This window comes from Amblyomma americanum, chromosome 1 (genome assembly GCF_052857255.1).
Source record: "Amblyomma americanum isolate KBUSLIRL-KWMA chromosome 1, ASM5285725v1, whole genome shotgun sequence".
NCBI classification, from domain to species: domain Eukaryota; kingdom Metazoa; phylum Arthropoda; class Arachnida; order Ixodida; family Ixodidae; genus Amblyomma; species Amblyomma americanum.
The window spans coordinates 26493435-26506574 of record NC_135497.1 but is presented as its reverse complement, the minus strand read 5'-3'; the positions used below and the strand labels follow the sequence as shown (position 1 = coordinate 26506574).

The window sequence follows — 13140 nt, the reverse complement described above, 5'->3', positions numbered from 1 at the left end:
GCGCTTGGGTGTCTCCGGTTGTGTTGGTGCCTAAGAAAGATGGCAGCCACCGGTTGTGTGTGGATTATCGCCGTCTGAATGCGCTGACTCGAAAGGATGCCTATCCGCTTCCGACGATCAGCTCAATCGTAGGAAACCTGGGCAGTGCGCGGTACTTTTCCACGCTAGATGCCTCCAAAGGTTACCTACTGGTCCAGATGGCGGACGCTGACCGGTCTAAGACCGCGTTCACGTGCCACAGAGGGCTCGCATGCCCTTCGGTCTCTGCAATGGTCCTGCGACTTTTCAGAGGCTCATGGACCGCGTCCTAGGGGAAGCGAAATGGTCTCACGCCATGTGCTACGTGGATGATATCGTGATTTATTCACGAACCTTCGATGAGCACTTAGGCCACATTGCCGACATGCTCGCGAGGGTACGGGCTGCTGGGATGACTTTGAATCCTGCGAAAGCCCAAATAGCGCGGACCCGAGTTCGGTTGCTAGGGTTCACGCTGGGCGAGGGCTCCATTGAGTCTGATGCGACAAACTCCGAGCCATACTCTAGCTTCCTGTGCCCAAGGACGTACGCGGCCTCCGCCGTTTTCTGGGAATGGCCAATTTCTATCGGTCGTTCATCCCGTCCTGTGCCCGCGTGCAGGCACCCTTGACCAAGCTCTTGGGAAAGACTGCCGCGTGGCGATGGGGGCCTGAGCAAGAGCGATCCTTTCGCCTCCTGTCGAGTGCCATTGCCGAGACAGCGCAGCTCAGGCTACCCGACCTGACCAGACAGTTCGTAGTCCAGACTGATGCGAGCGATCTGGGTTTAGGAGCAGTTCTCCTACAGGATTTCGATGGCGTGCTGCAGCCGCTGGCCTTTGCCAGCCGCTCCTTGCTGCCCCCGGAGAGGAATTATTCCGCGACCGAGAAGGAGTGCCTTGCCATCGTGTTTGCACTGCGGAAATTCGACGTCAACCTTGACGGAACGCAATTCGTGGTGCAGACAGACCACAGTGCGCTCAGTTGGCTGATGCGGCTCCGCGAGCCTGCGGGTCGGCTGGCGCGCTGGGCTCTCCTGATACAGCATTACGACTTTTCGGTGCAGTATCGAAAGGGGAGCACGAACGTGGTAGCTGACGCGCTATCCCTTGCCCCACTCGCCAGCGGCGCCTTGACACCAGCAGGCGGAGCGGGCGAAAAAGTGGATGAGCCGCCGGGCGGCAAGGAGGGGGAGCCCGCAAATGGGCTAACCCATTCCGCTAACCAGGCAAGTAGCACTTCGCAAAGCGGGCGAGAGGCAGAGCGCCGTGTGAGCGCCTCGGAGACGCCGTCGCGAGCGGAAATTTTGGCTGCAAACCTGAAAGGGGACGAGGCCAGGCCCCCCTCTGGGGTAACTGGAATCGTTTTCAGCCAGAAAGAGCTGCTGAAAGCCCAGCAAAATGACTCCATGTGTCGCGAGATGAGCGACGGTCTCAGGGAGACGGAGCGCCGGGACGCTGCTTGTAGCGGGCGCAGGTGGGTAAAAGCCTGCGTGTGTCTCGGCGAGCCCCGGGGGATTCATATTTGCTGGACCATGACGGGCTCGCGCTGAAATACATAACCACCGATGATGAGTTCATTGACCCGTTCAAGGTGGTTATCCCAAAAGTCTGAGAGGCGCACTGTTGCGATTTTCTCATGACGAACCACTGGCCGGTCACCTGAGTGGCTCCAAAGTTTTTGCAAAACTGAGTCAATCGGTGACGTGGCCCGGCATGTAGCATGACATTTTCCGCTATTGCCGTTCCTGCCATGTCTGTCAAGCGGTGAAGTCAAGGGGCGGCAAGCCGCCCGGAATGATGAAACCAATTGACAATGTGTGTCCGTGGCAGGTGGCCACCTGCGATCTGATGGGGCCTTTCCCCAGGAGTAAGCAGGGGTTCATTCACCTGATGGTAGTAGCTGACAATTTTCCAAATGGGTCAAGTTGTACCCGCTTCGGAAAGTGTCAGCACGAGCGGTGCTGGATAAACTCCAGGAAGTATTCTGTCGGTTCGGCTTTCCGGAAAGACTGATCACGGACAATGCGTCCTATTTCACCGCTCGGGTGTTCGGTAACACGTGCCGTTCCCTCGGAATTGAGCACTACACCACTTCACCCTACCATCCTCAGTCCAACTTGACCGAGCGAATCAACCGAACGCTCAAGCCAATGCTGGCGGCCTTTGCCGAGTGTCAAAAGGACTGGGCAGACCATTTGAGCGAATTTGCGTTCGCCATTCGAACAGCTGAGAATCGCTCAACTGGTTTCTCTCCCCGCCTTCCTCAATTTCGGGAGGGAGCTGGCGAATCCGATGTCAAACGTCGTGCAGAGCCAGCTCGGGGATGAGCAGACGCGGGCAGACTGCTCTGCTTATGCGTCGACGCTTCAGGACTGGCTTGGTCCGGCTCTCAACAGAGCATGGCAGAGTTTGGCGGCAGCCAGAGCCCAACAGAAGGCTCAGTATGACTGCAAGCACCGCAGCCTGACTTTTCAGGTGGGTGATCTTGTCCTGAAGCGCAACCACGTTCTTAGTGATGCGAGCAAGGGGTTCTCAGCCTCGCTCGCTCCTAAGTGGCTTGGTCCGTACCGAGTGGTCAGAGTCTGGTCGCCGCGCGTGTACCTGTTGGAGGATTTCCTTACGGGGAAAACCAGCCGTGCCCACATCGCAGACCTGAAGGCCTATGCATCACGGTCCGACGAGTTTGCGTCGGTACCTATTGGTATCACAAGCAAGCGCAAAGGCACAACTGGTGCTGCGGAATGCAACCGTACCGAGCACCGGTACAATCTGAGGCGACGGTCACCGATGTGATTGATGCCGGATGGCGGGCTCTTCCGCAAACCGAAGGCACGCAGCCTCAGCTAGCTGGCGAGCTTTCTCGTCGGGCCCTACCCCAGGTGAAGCACGGCGGTTTCTTTTTTTTTTTTTGTTTGCCGCATGCTCAGTTCCAGCCTTGTGCAGTTATTTAGTCGTTTGTTTGTTTTAGTCAGTCTGTAGCATGTTTTTGTTTCCAGTTTATTTGTTGTTTCTTCTAACGTTCCGAGATCTGTACATATGTAATATACGTTTGCGTTGGCGTTCAGTTTTTTAAACCAGACTTGTACATATGTAAACTGTAGCCTACTTGCGATTGCAGTTTTCTTGTAGCGCAGAGATAGCCTTCTTTTGTACAGCGCGCCTTCTTTTCATTTACGTTCTGACCCCATGGGTGCGGCCTTCCTCGCGAACACGGGACCGGCTGGTTCGCGGAGGGGTCGGCGAAAGTCTCCCCTTCCGCCTGGGGAGTGGTTTTTTGTTAAGGAGCGAGTGTCTCGTGGCATGGTTTTTGTGTGGCTATGGGGAGCGTGAAGAGTGCGTCTGTGTGTCCTTTGACCCCTGCCACGGCGCCTCGGGACGATTCCGACAAGCGGGTCGTTGTCACTGATCAATGTCTGCTTCTGTGCCGGTGCGTGCCTGGGGTTATGTGCTTGTTCCCAAGATCAAAGGCAACGCCGAGAGGGGGGCAGGAAGGACAGCACCCTTTCCCGTTGGGGTTCCCGCCGAAGGTCGCTGCAGTCTGACGGTGCCTATATATCGTGCTGCTGCGTCGAGTAAGCCAGTAAGCGGACACCAATTGTCTCGATGACTCCGCCATGGCACCAGTGCAGAAGGTCAGCGGTGGGCTAAACGGTGGAGCGGCGGCGAAGCTGGGTCAACCAAAAACTCGTCGGCGTCGACGGGCGTGCGGGATCACCGGTCGTCGGGGCGGCGTTGCCGTCCCAGATCAGGTGGGCACCCAAGAAATGCAGCGTCGCTGTGTGGACGTGCCAGGACGGCCAGGAGCCGCCGCTGGCCTTTTTCAGTGACACACCATGGAAGGAGCAGCGCCGGGTGAAGACCGGGGTGCCGCTGGACTGCGTGCCACGGCTCTTCCGTGGTCACACCGTGGCAGACCACGACCGCGTGTCGGCGGGAGCAGGGCTCCCTGTGCCAGATGGCGTCGGCTACTGCCATATGTGCCGGGTGGCCGTTTATTTTCAAGCACATTTCACGGGGCAAGGCACAGGCAGGAATTGAGGCGGTGGGAGGAGGAGCGACAACGAGTGAAGAGGCAGACTGCCGCTGGGAGCCGGAGTGTGGCGGCACTGCTGGCGGCGAGCGATCTTTCCGACGTCGAGCTTGCGGCGCTGTGCCGCTGGCGGGCGGAGGCCAGCCTGGCGTTCGCCGTGCTGTTAGCCCCCGGAGTGCCGGCGCCTAGCGGCGGCCAGGCAAGTGGTCCACCGGGATCGGAAACTCCAGGCGAGGAGGTGTCAGGCTGCGGGTCCTCTTCGGGATCGTCGAGCGTCGTCGACGTCCTCATGCTCAACTTTCATGACCTTGTGGAGGACATGGGACCGCCGTCAATAAATCGTCCACCGGGACCCTGAAGGCAGCAAAAGCGTGAGTTGGCCGCCGACAGGCCCAATGGGCCGCGCCACCGAACATTATGAGGCTGCAGGCCACCTGTCAGCTGGCCTTGTGTACAGTGTACAGTGTAGTTAGTTTTGTCTCCTTGAAACGTATGCAAGTGTTGTTTGTTTTCTGTTCTTGTTTGTTTGTATTTTGAGTTTATGGCTGGAACTGAAGTGTGGTAGTTTTATATGGATTAATTTTTTAATTTTTTTATTTTGCCGCACGCTTTCGCCGATGGGTAGGAGGGCATTTAAGAAGAGGAGGATGTGGGAAGCCTGCTAGATTCCCGCCGTGGCGTCTGCGCGGCATCCCGCGTTGCTCTCTTTCCCTTTCTCCCGCCTCGGGCAGCGGAGAGACGGCTGGTGGCTAATCGCTGTCATTCAGCCGCAGCTCCGCCCCCGGCTTCCCAAGGGCCTTTGCCATTGGTGACATTTGGCGGGAATTCGGGACCCGTTTTGGGTGGTCGCGCGGCGCGCGACCGTCCGAGCGGGGCCCAGAGAGAGCGAGAGAGACCCCCTCTGAGACAGTGTAAGGTGCGTACGTTGCTGTTCGTCCGGGCCGGCCTCTGCCGTTCGGACCAGTTCATACTCGTGCTCGCCAGCGTGGGTCCTCGATCCGCCGCGGCTCGAGCCTGTCCAGGTGTCCAACGACCTCTGACAGGCACACCTTGCGTTTACTGCCCACTCTCTCTCGCAAACGGCCCAACGGCCGACACGAGTGAGATCACAGCACTGCCGCGGGGACAATCTCTTGCAGCAGCGTGCTAGCGGCGCGCATTTCTCTTGTTGCCCCGAGCGCGCACCGGAGCCTTGCTCTGAGCACGCCCCGGGACGGGGTGACTGTTGAGTGTGTGTGTGTACCGCTGGAGGACGGCGTCAATAAATGTCTCCTTTGTGAACTTGGAGGCCTGTTTCTTGCGGCGAGCCGCTCTCCTCTCTGCAGAGGTTGAACGCCGCCGCAGCGTTCCCCCGGGGTGCGTGTGGTGACGGCTGATCGGGGCCCTTGGCTCGCGCGAAGCTCGAACCCGCGGTGGGTAGTGGCCTGTGCCTACTGAGAAACCCACATGATTCAGGCAGGTGATTCCAGTCACTGGCAGTTTGAACAAAAAAATGGCTGGTGGTTTAGCAGTACTAAGGAAGAAAAATTCATCGAAAGCGTGGTTTTTTACAGGGCTAACGCTACTCTGAACCTGCAGCCCTTTGTGGCTTGAGCGTTCCTCGAAACAGTGAGGAAAGCACTTTGTAACAGGTTCTCGACAGGAGCAGTAAACGCAGGAGAGGACTGTGCAGCCAGGCATGGGCTGTGCCATGTCGATCTACACCATTGAACAGTGTTTTTTGCTGGTGTACACCACCACCATGTACGTCAAAGCATGATTGAGATGTCCACAGACTCATTAGTGTAGAGAGCTGGACCAGTTGGTACATAGTTCTAAGGAAAAAAACCAGCGGAAGTACGCAGACACAGAGAGGGACACAGGACGACGCTGTCTGCACCGTCTCTGTGTCTGTGTCCTTCCACTGGTCTAAACCTTACTCTGGCTTTGAGAAGTGGACAGGCACATAACTGCTTAAATTTGTAGGTGGATGCCACCACATACTTACAGTGCAATTGAGGTGTCTACTGAGCCAGTTATACTTACTATTCAGAGGCTTCAGACAGATGCGTACTGCTGAAACCTGGGGAGTGCAGCTAGAAGGAGCCAGGTATACTTGCTACTCAGAGGCTTCAGACAGACGCGTACTGCTGAAACCTGGGGAGTGCAGCTATAAGGAGCCAGGTATATTTGCTACTCTGAGGCTTCAGACAGATGCGTACTGCTGAAACCTGGGGAGTGCAGCTAGAAGGAGCCAGGTATACTTGCTACTCAGAGGCTTCAGACAGATGCGTACTGCTGAAACCTGGGGAGTGCAGCTAGAAGGAGCCAGGTATACTTGCTACTCAGAGGCTTCAGACAGATGCGTACTGCTGAAACCTGGGGAGTGCAGCTAGAAGGAGCCAGGTATACTTGCTACTCAGAGGCTTCAGACAGATGCGTACTGCTGAAACCTGGGGAGTGCAGCTAGAAGGAGCCAGGGTATACTTGCTACTCAGAGGCTTCAGACAGATGCGTACTGCTGAAACCTGGGGAGTGCAGCTAGAAGGAGCCAGGTATACTTGCTACTCAGAGGCTTCAGACAGATGCGTACTGCTGAAACCTGGGGAGTGCAGCTAGAAGGAGCCAGGTATACTTGCTACTCAGAGGCTTCAGACAGATGCGTACTGCTGAAACCTGGGGAGTGCAGCTAGAAGGAGCCAGGTATACTTGCTACTCAGAGGCTTCAGACAGATGCGTACTGCTGAAACCTGGGGAGTGCAGCTAGAAGGAGCCAGGTATACTTGCTACTCAGAGGCTTCAGACAGATGCGTACTGCTGAAACCTGGGGAGTGCAGCTAGAAGGAGCCAGTTATACTTGCTACTCAGAGGCTTCAGACAGATGCGTACTGCTGAAACCTGGGGAGTGCAGCTAGAAGGAGCCAGGTATACTTGCTACTCAGAGGCTTCAGACAGATGCGTACTGCTGAAACCTGGGGAGTGCAGCTAGAAGGAGCCAGGTATACTTGCTACTCAGAGGCTTCAGACAGATGCGTACTGCTGAAACCTGGGGAGTGCAGCTAGAAGGAGCCAGGTATACTTGCTACTCAGAGGCTTCAGACAGATGCGTACTGCTGAAACCTGGGGAGTGCAGCTAGAAGGAGCCAGGTATACTTGCTACTCAGAGGCTTCAGACAGATGCGTACTGCTGAAACCTGGGGAGTGCAGCTAGAAGGAGCCAGGTATACTTGCTACTCAGAGGCTTCAGACAGATGCGTACTGCTGAAACCTGGGGAGTGCAGCTAGAAGGAGCCAGGTATACTTGCTACTCAGAGGCTTCAGACAGACGCGTACTGCTGAAACCTGGGGAGTGCAGCTAGAAGGAGCCAGGTATACTTGCTACTCAGAGGCTTCAGACAGACGCGTACTGCTGAAACCTGGGGAGTGCAGCTAGAAGGAGCCAGGTATACTTGCTACTCAGAGGATTCAGACAGACGCGTACTGCTGAAACCTGGGGAGTGCAGCTAGAAGGAGCCAGGTATACTTGCTACTCAGAGGCTTCAGACAGACGCGTACTGCTGAAACCTGGGGAGTGCAGCTAGAAGGAGCCAGGTATACTTGCTACTCAGAGGATTCAGACAGATGCGTACTGCTGAAACCTGGGAGTGCAGCTAGAAGGAGCCAGGTATACTTGCTACTCAGAGGCTTCAGACAGACGCGTACTGCTGAAACCTGGGGAGTGCAGCTAGGAGCCAGGTATACTTGCTACTCAGAGGCTTCAGACAGATGCGTACTGCTGAAACCTGGGGGGTGCAGCTAGAAGGAGCCAGGTATACTTGCTACTCAGAGGCTTCAGACAGATGCGTACTGCTGAAACCTGGGGAGTGCAGCTAGAAGGAGCCAGGTATACTTGCTACTCAGAGGCTTCAGACAGACGCGTACTGCTGAAACCTGGGGAGTGCAGCTAGGAGCCAGGTATACTTGCTACTCAGAGGATTCAGACAGATGCGTTCTGCTGAAACCTGGGGAGTGCAGCTAGAAGGAGCCAGGTATACTTGCTACTCAGAGGCTTCAGACAGATGCGTACTGCTGAAACCTGGGGAGTGCAGCTAGAAGGAGCCAGGTATACTTGCTACTCAGAGGCTTCAGACAGACGCGTACTGCTGAAACCTGGGGAGTGCAGCTAGGAGCCAGGTATACTTGCTACTCAGAGGCTTCAGACAGATGCGTACTGCTGAAACCTGGGGGGTGCAGCTAGAAGGAGCCAGGTATACTTGCTACTCAGAGGCTTCAGACAGATGCGTACTGCTGAAACCTGGGGAGTGCAGCTAGAAGGAGCCAGGTATACTTGCTACTCAGAGGCTTCAGACAGATGCGTACTGCTGAAACCTGGGGAGTGCATCTAGAAGGAGCCAGGTATACTTGCTACTCAGAGGCTTCAGACAGATGCGTACTGCTGAAACCTGGGGAGTGCAGCTAGAAGGAGCCAGGTATACTTGCTACTCAGAGGCTTCAGACAGATGCGTACTGCTGAAACCTGGGGAGTGCAGCTAGAAGGAGCCAGGTATACTTGCTACTCAGAGGCTTCAGACAGATGCGTACTGCTGAAACCTGGGGAGTGCAGCTAGAAGGAGCCAGGTATACTTGCTACTCAGAGGCTTCAGACAGACGCGTACTGCTGAAACCTGGGGAGTGCAGCTAGAAGGAGCCAGGTATACTTGCTACTCAGAGGCTTCAGACAGACGCGTACTGCTGAAACCTGGGGAGTGCAGCTAGAAGGAGCCAGGTATACTTGCTACTCAGAGGATTCAGACAGACGCGTACTGCTGAAACCTGGGGAGTGCAGCTAGAAGGAGCCAGGTATACTTGCTACTCAGAGGCTTCAGACAGACGCGTACTGCTGAAACCTGGGGAGTGCAGCTAGAAGGAGCCAGGTATACTTGCTACTCAGAGGATTCAGACAGATGCGTTCTGCTGAAACCTGGGGAGTGCAGCTAGAAGGAGCCAGGTATACTTGCTACTCAGAGGCTTCAGACAGACGCGTACTGCTGAAACCTGGGGAGTGCAGCTAGAAGGAGCCAGGTATACTTGCTACTCAGAGGCTTCAGACAGATGCGTACTGCTGAAACCTGGGGAGTGCAGCTAGAAGGAGCCAGGTATACTTGCTACTCAGAGGCTTCAGACAGATGCGTACTGCTGAAACCTGGGGAGTGCAGCTAGAAGGAGCCAGGTATACTTGCTACTCAGAGGCTTCAGACAGATGCGTACTGCTGAAACCTGGGGAGTGCAGCTAGAAGGAGCCAGGTATACTTGCTACTCAGAGGCTTCAGACAGACGCGTACTGCTGAAACCTGGGGAGTGCAGCTAGGAGCCAGGTATACTTGCTACTCAGAGGCTTCAGACAGATGCGTACTGCTGAAACCTGGGGGGTGCAGCTAGAAGGAGCCAGGTATACTTGCTACTCAGAGGCTTCAGACAGATGCGTACTGCTGAAACCTGGGGAGTGCAGCTAGAAGGAGCCAGGTATACTTGCTACTCAGAGGCTTCAGACAGACGCGTACTGCTGAAACCTGGGGAGTGCAGCTAGGAGCCAGGTATACTTGCTACTCAGAGGATTCAGACAGATGCGTTCTGCTGAAACCTGGGGAGTGCAGCTAGAAGGAGCCAGGTATACTTGCTACTCAGAGGCTTCAGACAGATGCGTACTGCTGAAACCTGGGGAGTGCAGCTAGAAGGAGCCAGGTATACTTGCTACTCAGAGGCTTCAGACAGACGCGTACTGCTGAAACCTGGGGAGTGCAGCTAGGAGCCAGGTATACTTGCTACTCAGAGGCTTCAGACAGATGCGTACTGCTGAAACCTGGGGGGTGCAGCTAGAAGGAGCCAGGTATACTTGCTACTCAGAGGCTTCAGACAGATGCGTACTGCTGAAACCTGGGGAGTGCAGCTAGAAGGAGCCAGGTATACTTGCTACTCAGAGGCTTCAGACAGATGCGTGCTGCTGAAACCTGGGGAGTGCAGCTAGAAGGAGCCAGGTATACTTGCTACTTAGAGGCTTCAGACAGATGCGTACTGCTGAAACCTGGGGAGTGCAGCTAGAAGGAGCCAGGTATACTTGCTACTCAGAGGCTTCAGACAGATGCGTACCGCTGAAACCTGGGGAGTGCAGCTAGAAGGAGCCAGGTATACTTGCTACTCAGAGGCTTCAGACAGACGCATACTGCTGAAACCTGTGGAATGCAGCTAGAAGTGCTTTCACTCTAAAAATGAATTCTGGTATGTAACTGTGTGTGCACATGTGGGTACACAGTGTTGGAGTCAGTATTGCGAAATTAGCTGTAGGGTGGCCTAATAATATTGTTTTGGTAGCAGCGAATTATAACATCTATGAATGAGAAAGGGCCGGGCTGGGGTTAGATCAAGCTGTGTTTGTAAGGCTGTAATACCGCTACTGTAAGAGGAGTAATCAGAATGAATTTAGTGGCATGGTTCTGAATGGATTCTAAGGTTGTGATTAGGTTATTATGATGAGCACTACTATATTCTAGTTTAGGGCAGATTAGGGTCTTATAGGCAAGAAATTTAACAGAAAGTGGTGCAAGCACCAGATTGCGGTGTAGATAGTCTAATGCTTAGTTAACCGAATTAAGAGATGGGGCTTAGAGATGGCCCCCTCCTTTTAGTTTTTTAATTCCTTTTATCAGAATCTGTTACTTTTTTCTGCAGGGGTTAAATTTTCTTGTTCGTTTTCCTGATGTTTATGCTTTTTTTCTGCGTGCTGAGTTCGGAGCGATAATGCGATTTCACATGCTTGAGCTGAATGTTTAAATATGCCACCTTTCCGCACAATAAACAGTTGGTAGTGTAGCATGTGGTGTCTCCTTCTTGTTTGTGTCCTTGTTTGCGCTGCCGTTCATTTCAAACTGTTTTAGAATGAGTTCTCATTACTGTAACAATGAACATTGTAATGTCATAATTTAAAATTTTTACTTACTTATCCTGCACTGTCACTGAATTTTGACATTTTCCTCTTATAACATCATGACGCTACATGTACATTAGCAATGACTAGTTTATGGGACATTTGTGACTTTTGAAAGGATTAAAATTCAGTCCAATCTTTGCACACAGCTTGGAATTGACGTATGCAGCCTAATTCTGATGTTGTGAATTACTCAGCGCACTAATAAGTCTCAAGCAGTGTACCCTGGATGCAAACAAATTAAAATTATGTATCAAAGCTGGTTTCCACAAATTTATGATGGTGGGTGTACATTTGACTGCCTCTCTTCGGCCGAGCTTGACTCTTGAACCATAAAACTGCAAATATTTTTATCTCCTTTTTTTTGCAGCGGTCCACAAGATGAAGTCCTGGAGCATGGTATGTGTCCCCAAGTCTGTTGCTTACGACAGCGTGCTGCTGTGTACCTTGATGTTTATTTTTGCATTTTATTTCTTTACAGAGCTGTATCTGGTTGACCGCAATGCCAAGCGAGAGATTCGTCAGCTAGAAAATGAATTGCCAAAGTGGCAGGTGCTTGTGGACAGTGTTATTGGTATGGTATCCAATCTCCTTACCTCTGGCAAAGACCTTGCACATGTGTTTGGAAACTGCAAGCTGAGACTATTCTGTAGTATGTTAATTAGTAGAATTCACACTGGAATAATTTTGTTCGGCTTGGTGAGTGCATGGCCTCTAATATGATCTGCATGATTTGCCTTTGGGAACTGCTGCTTGTCTGCTGCACTAACAGACAGCACGTTGACGGATTAGTCATTGCACCATCCACTCATACACTGTGTTATAATCCCATTTGTCTCTACACCTGTGAGGTTTTAGAATTGAGAAAATTATGTTTTCTCTGCTTACTTGAGGTTGACGGTCCAAAAGCGACCCTAACTCGTAATTGTGAGTGCAACGAAAGTGCAAGTCAACTGAGGCAGGTTGTGTTGTTGGGAGCAAAGGAAGGTGAGATGTTCTCTACACATATGGCATTTATTGCTACCAAAACGTTAACACCGGCTAGTGGCTGGCATGGAGAAGTTCGGAAGGAATATGCTAAGGGATTGAGGACATCCGACTCATCAGCAGGTTACAAGCGAAGGTTCACCTGCACCAGGACAAGGGAGACACTCTGGCGCCAGACTGCCCCCCCCCCCCCCCCCCCCCCCCTCCGCTGGCGAAGAGCAGAGTAGCGGTGAACGTACACGCGTCTCATGTTCTCAAAGCCGAAATTCCCCACGCTCTTGCAACACCCATGCTGTCTCCAGCGTTAGTGTTGTGGCACATCAGACATTCTCTCTTAATAGGGTAGCTAGGGAGCGTACGCCATTACAGTGAAGCTGCACCTAGGGGATGCAGCCTCAGGCTAGTCCCCATCATGGTGTTAGGATAGGGGAGGTTTGTGAATGGGACCATGCTGGCGCGAAGTGTCAGTGGCGAGAACATAGACTGGATTTTCGCTACCCGCCGAGAGTTAGCGCGGACTGTTGGTGGCCACGGGTGCCACAGAGAGCACACATTAAACATTGCCTTTCGCTGTTACATAGCGTGTCGTTTGCTCAGTTTGTTTTCTATCTTGCTGTTGGTGCACATGGTCAGCCGCGGTTATAGTTGTATACAACTTAAGTGTGCGGTGAAGCTCTGCCCACATTCAGAACTGCTGCACAGAATTCCTCCACGACAAAAAGTAATGCATTGTTAGAACTTTTCTTGTTACCTAAACTAGAAGCTAATCACAAGAAAAAAAATTATTAGCTCTTGAATTTTGATACCTGATTATTGCTTAATGATAAGTGGGTGATCCCAGACATGGGTGGCTAGCCCAACTGGTGGGCAGATCCTTTACTCCGTAGGTTTGAGGCATCATCCGAGGAATGCACTGGCACAAAAATTTCTTATGCAAGTTAAGCACTTTTTTCATGCTTCTGTCACCTGTGCCCGCTTCAGTGCAGCTTCTCTTGCAGTTTCTTTTGCATGGCAGGGCCACTAGCCTCTTCGTGCTAAGTTTTCCTTTCTCCTCCACCCTAGGGGGAGGCATGAAGCCTGTCTGCATTGCGGCAGATCTGCACCGAGCCTGGATGCAGTGGATTGCACAAACATGCTCCGCATTGCACTTCAGTTACACAATAT

At 53.1% G+C, this 13140-nt stretch overlaps 1 protein-coding gene across 1 annotated transcript in view; it reads left to right on the top strand.

The window, feature by feature from the left end:
* The window catches only part of Rcd5 (microspherule protein Rcd5), a 101330-nt gene that overhangs the window by 75419 nt on the left and 12771 nt on the right, over positions 1-13140 (top strand). Inside the window, exons 2-3 of the mRNA XM_077645005.1 lie at positions 11358-11388; positions 11471-11563. Coding sequence (XP_077501131.1) covers positions 11358-11388; positions 11471-11563 — 124 coding nt within the window. The remainder of the gene's footprint in view (positions 1-11357; positions 11389-11470; positions 11564-13140) is intronic.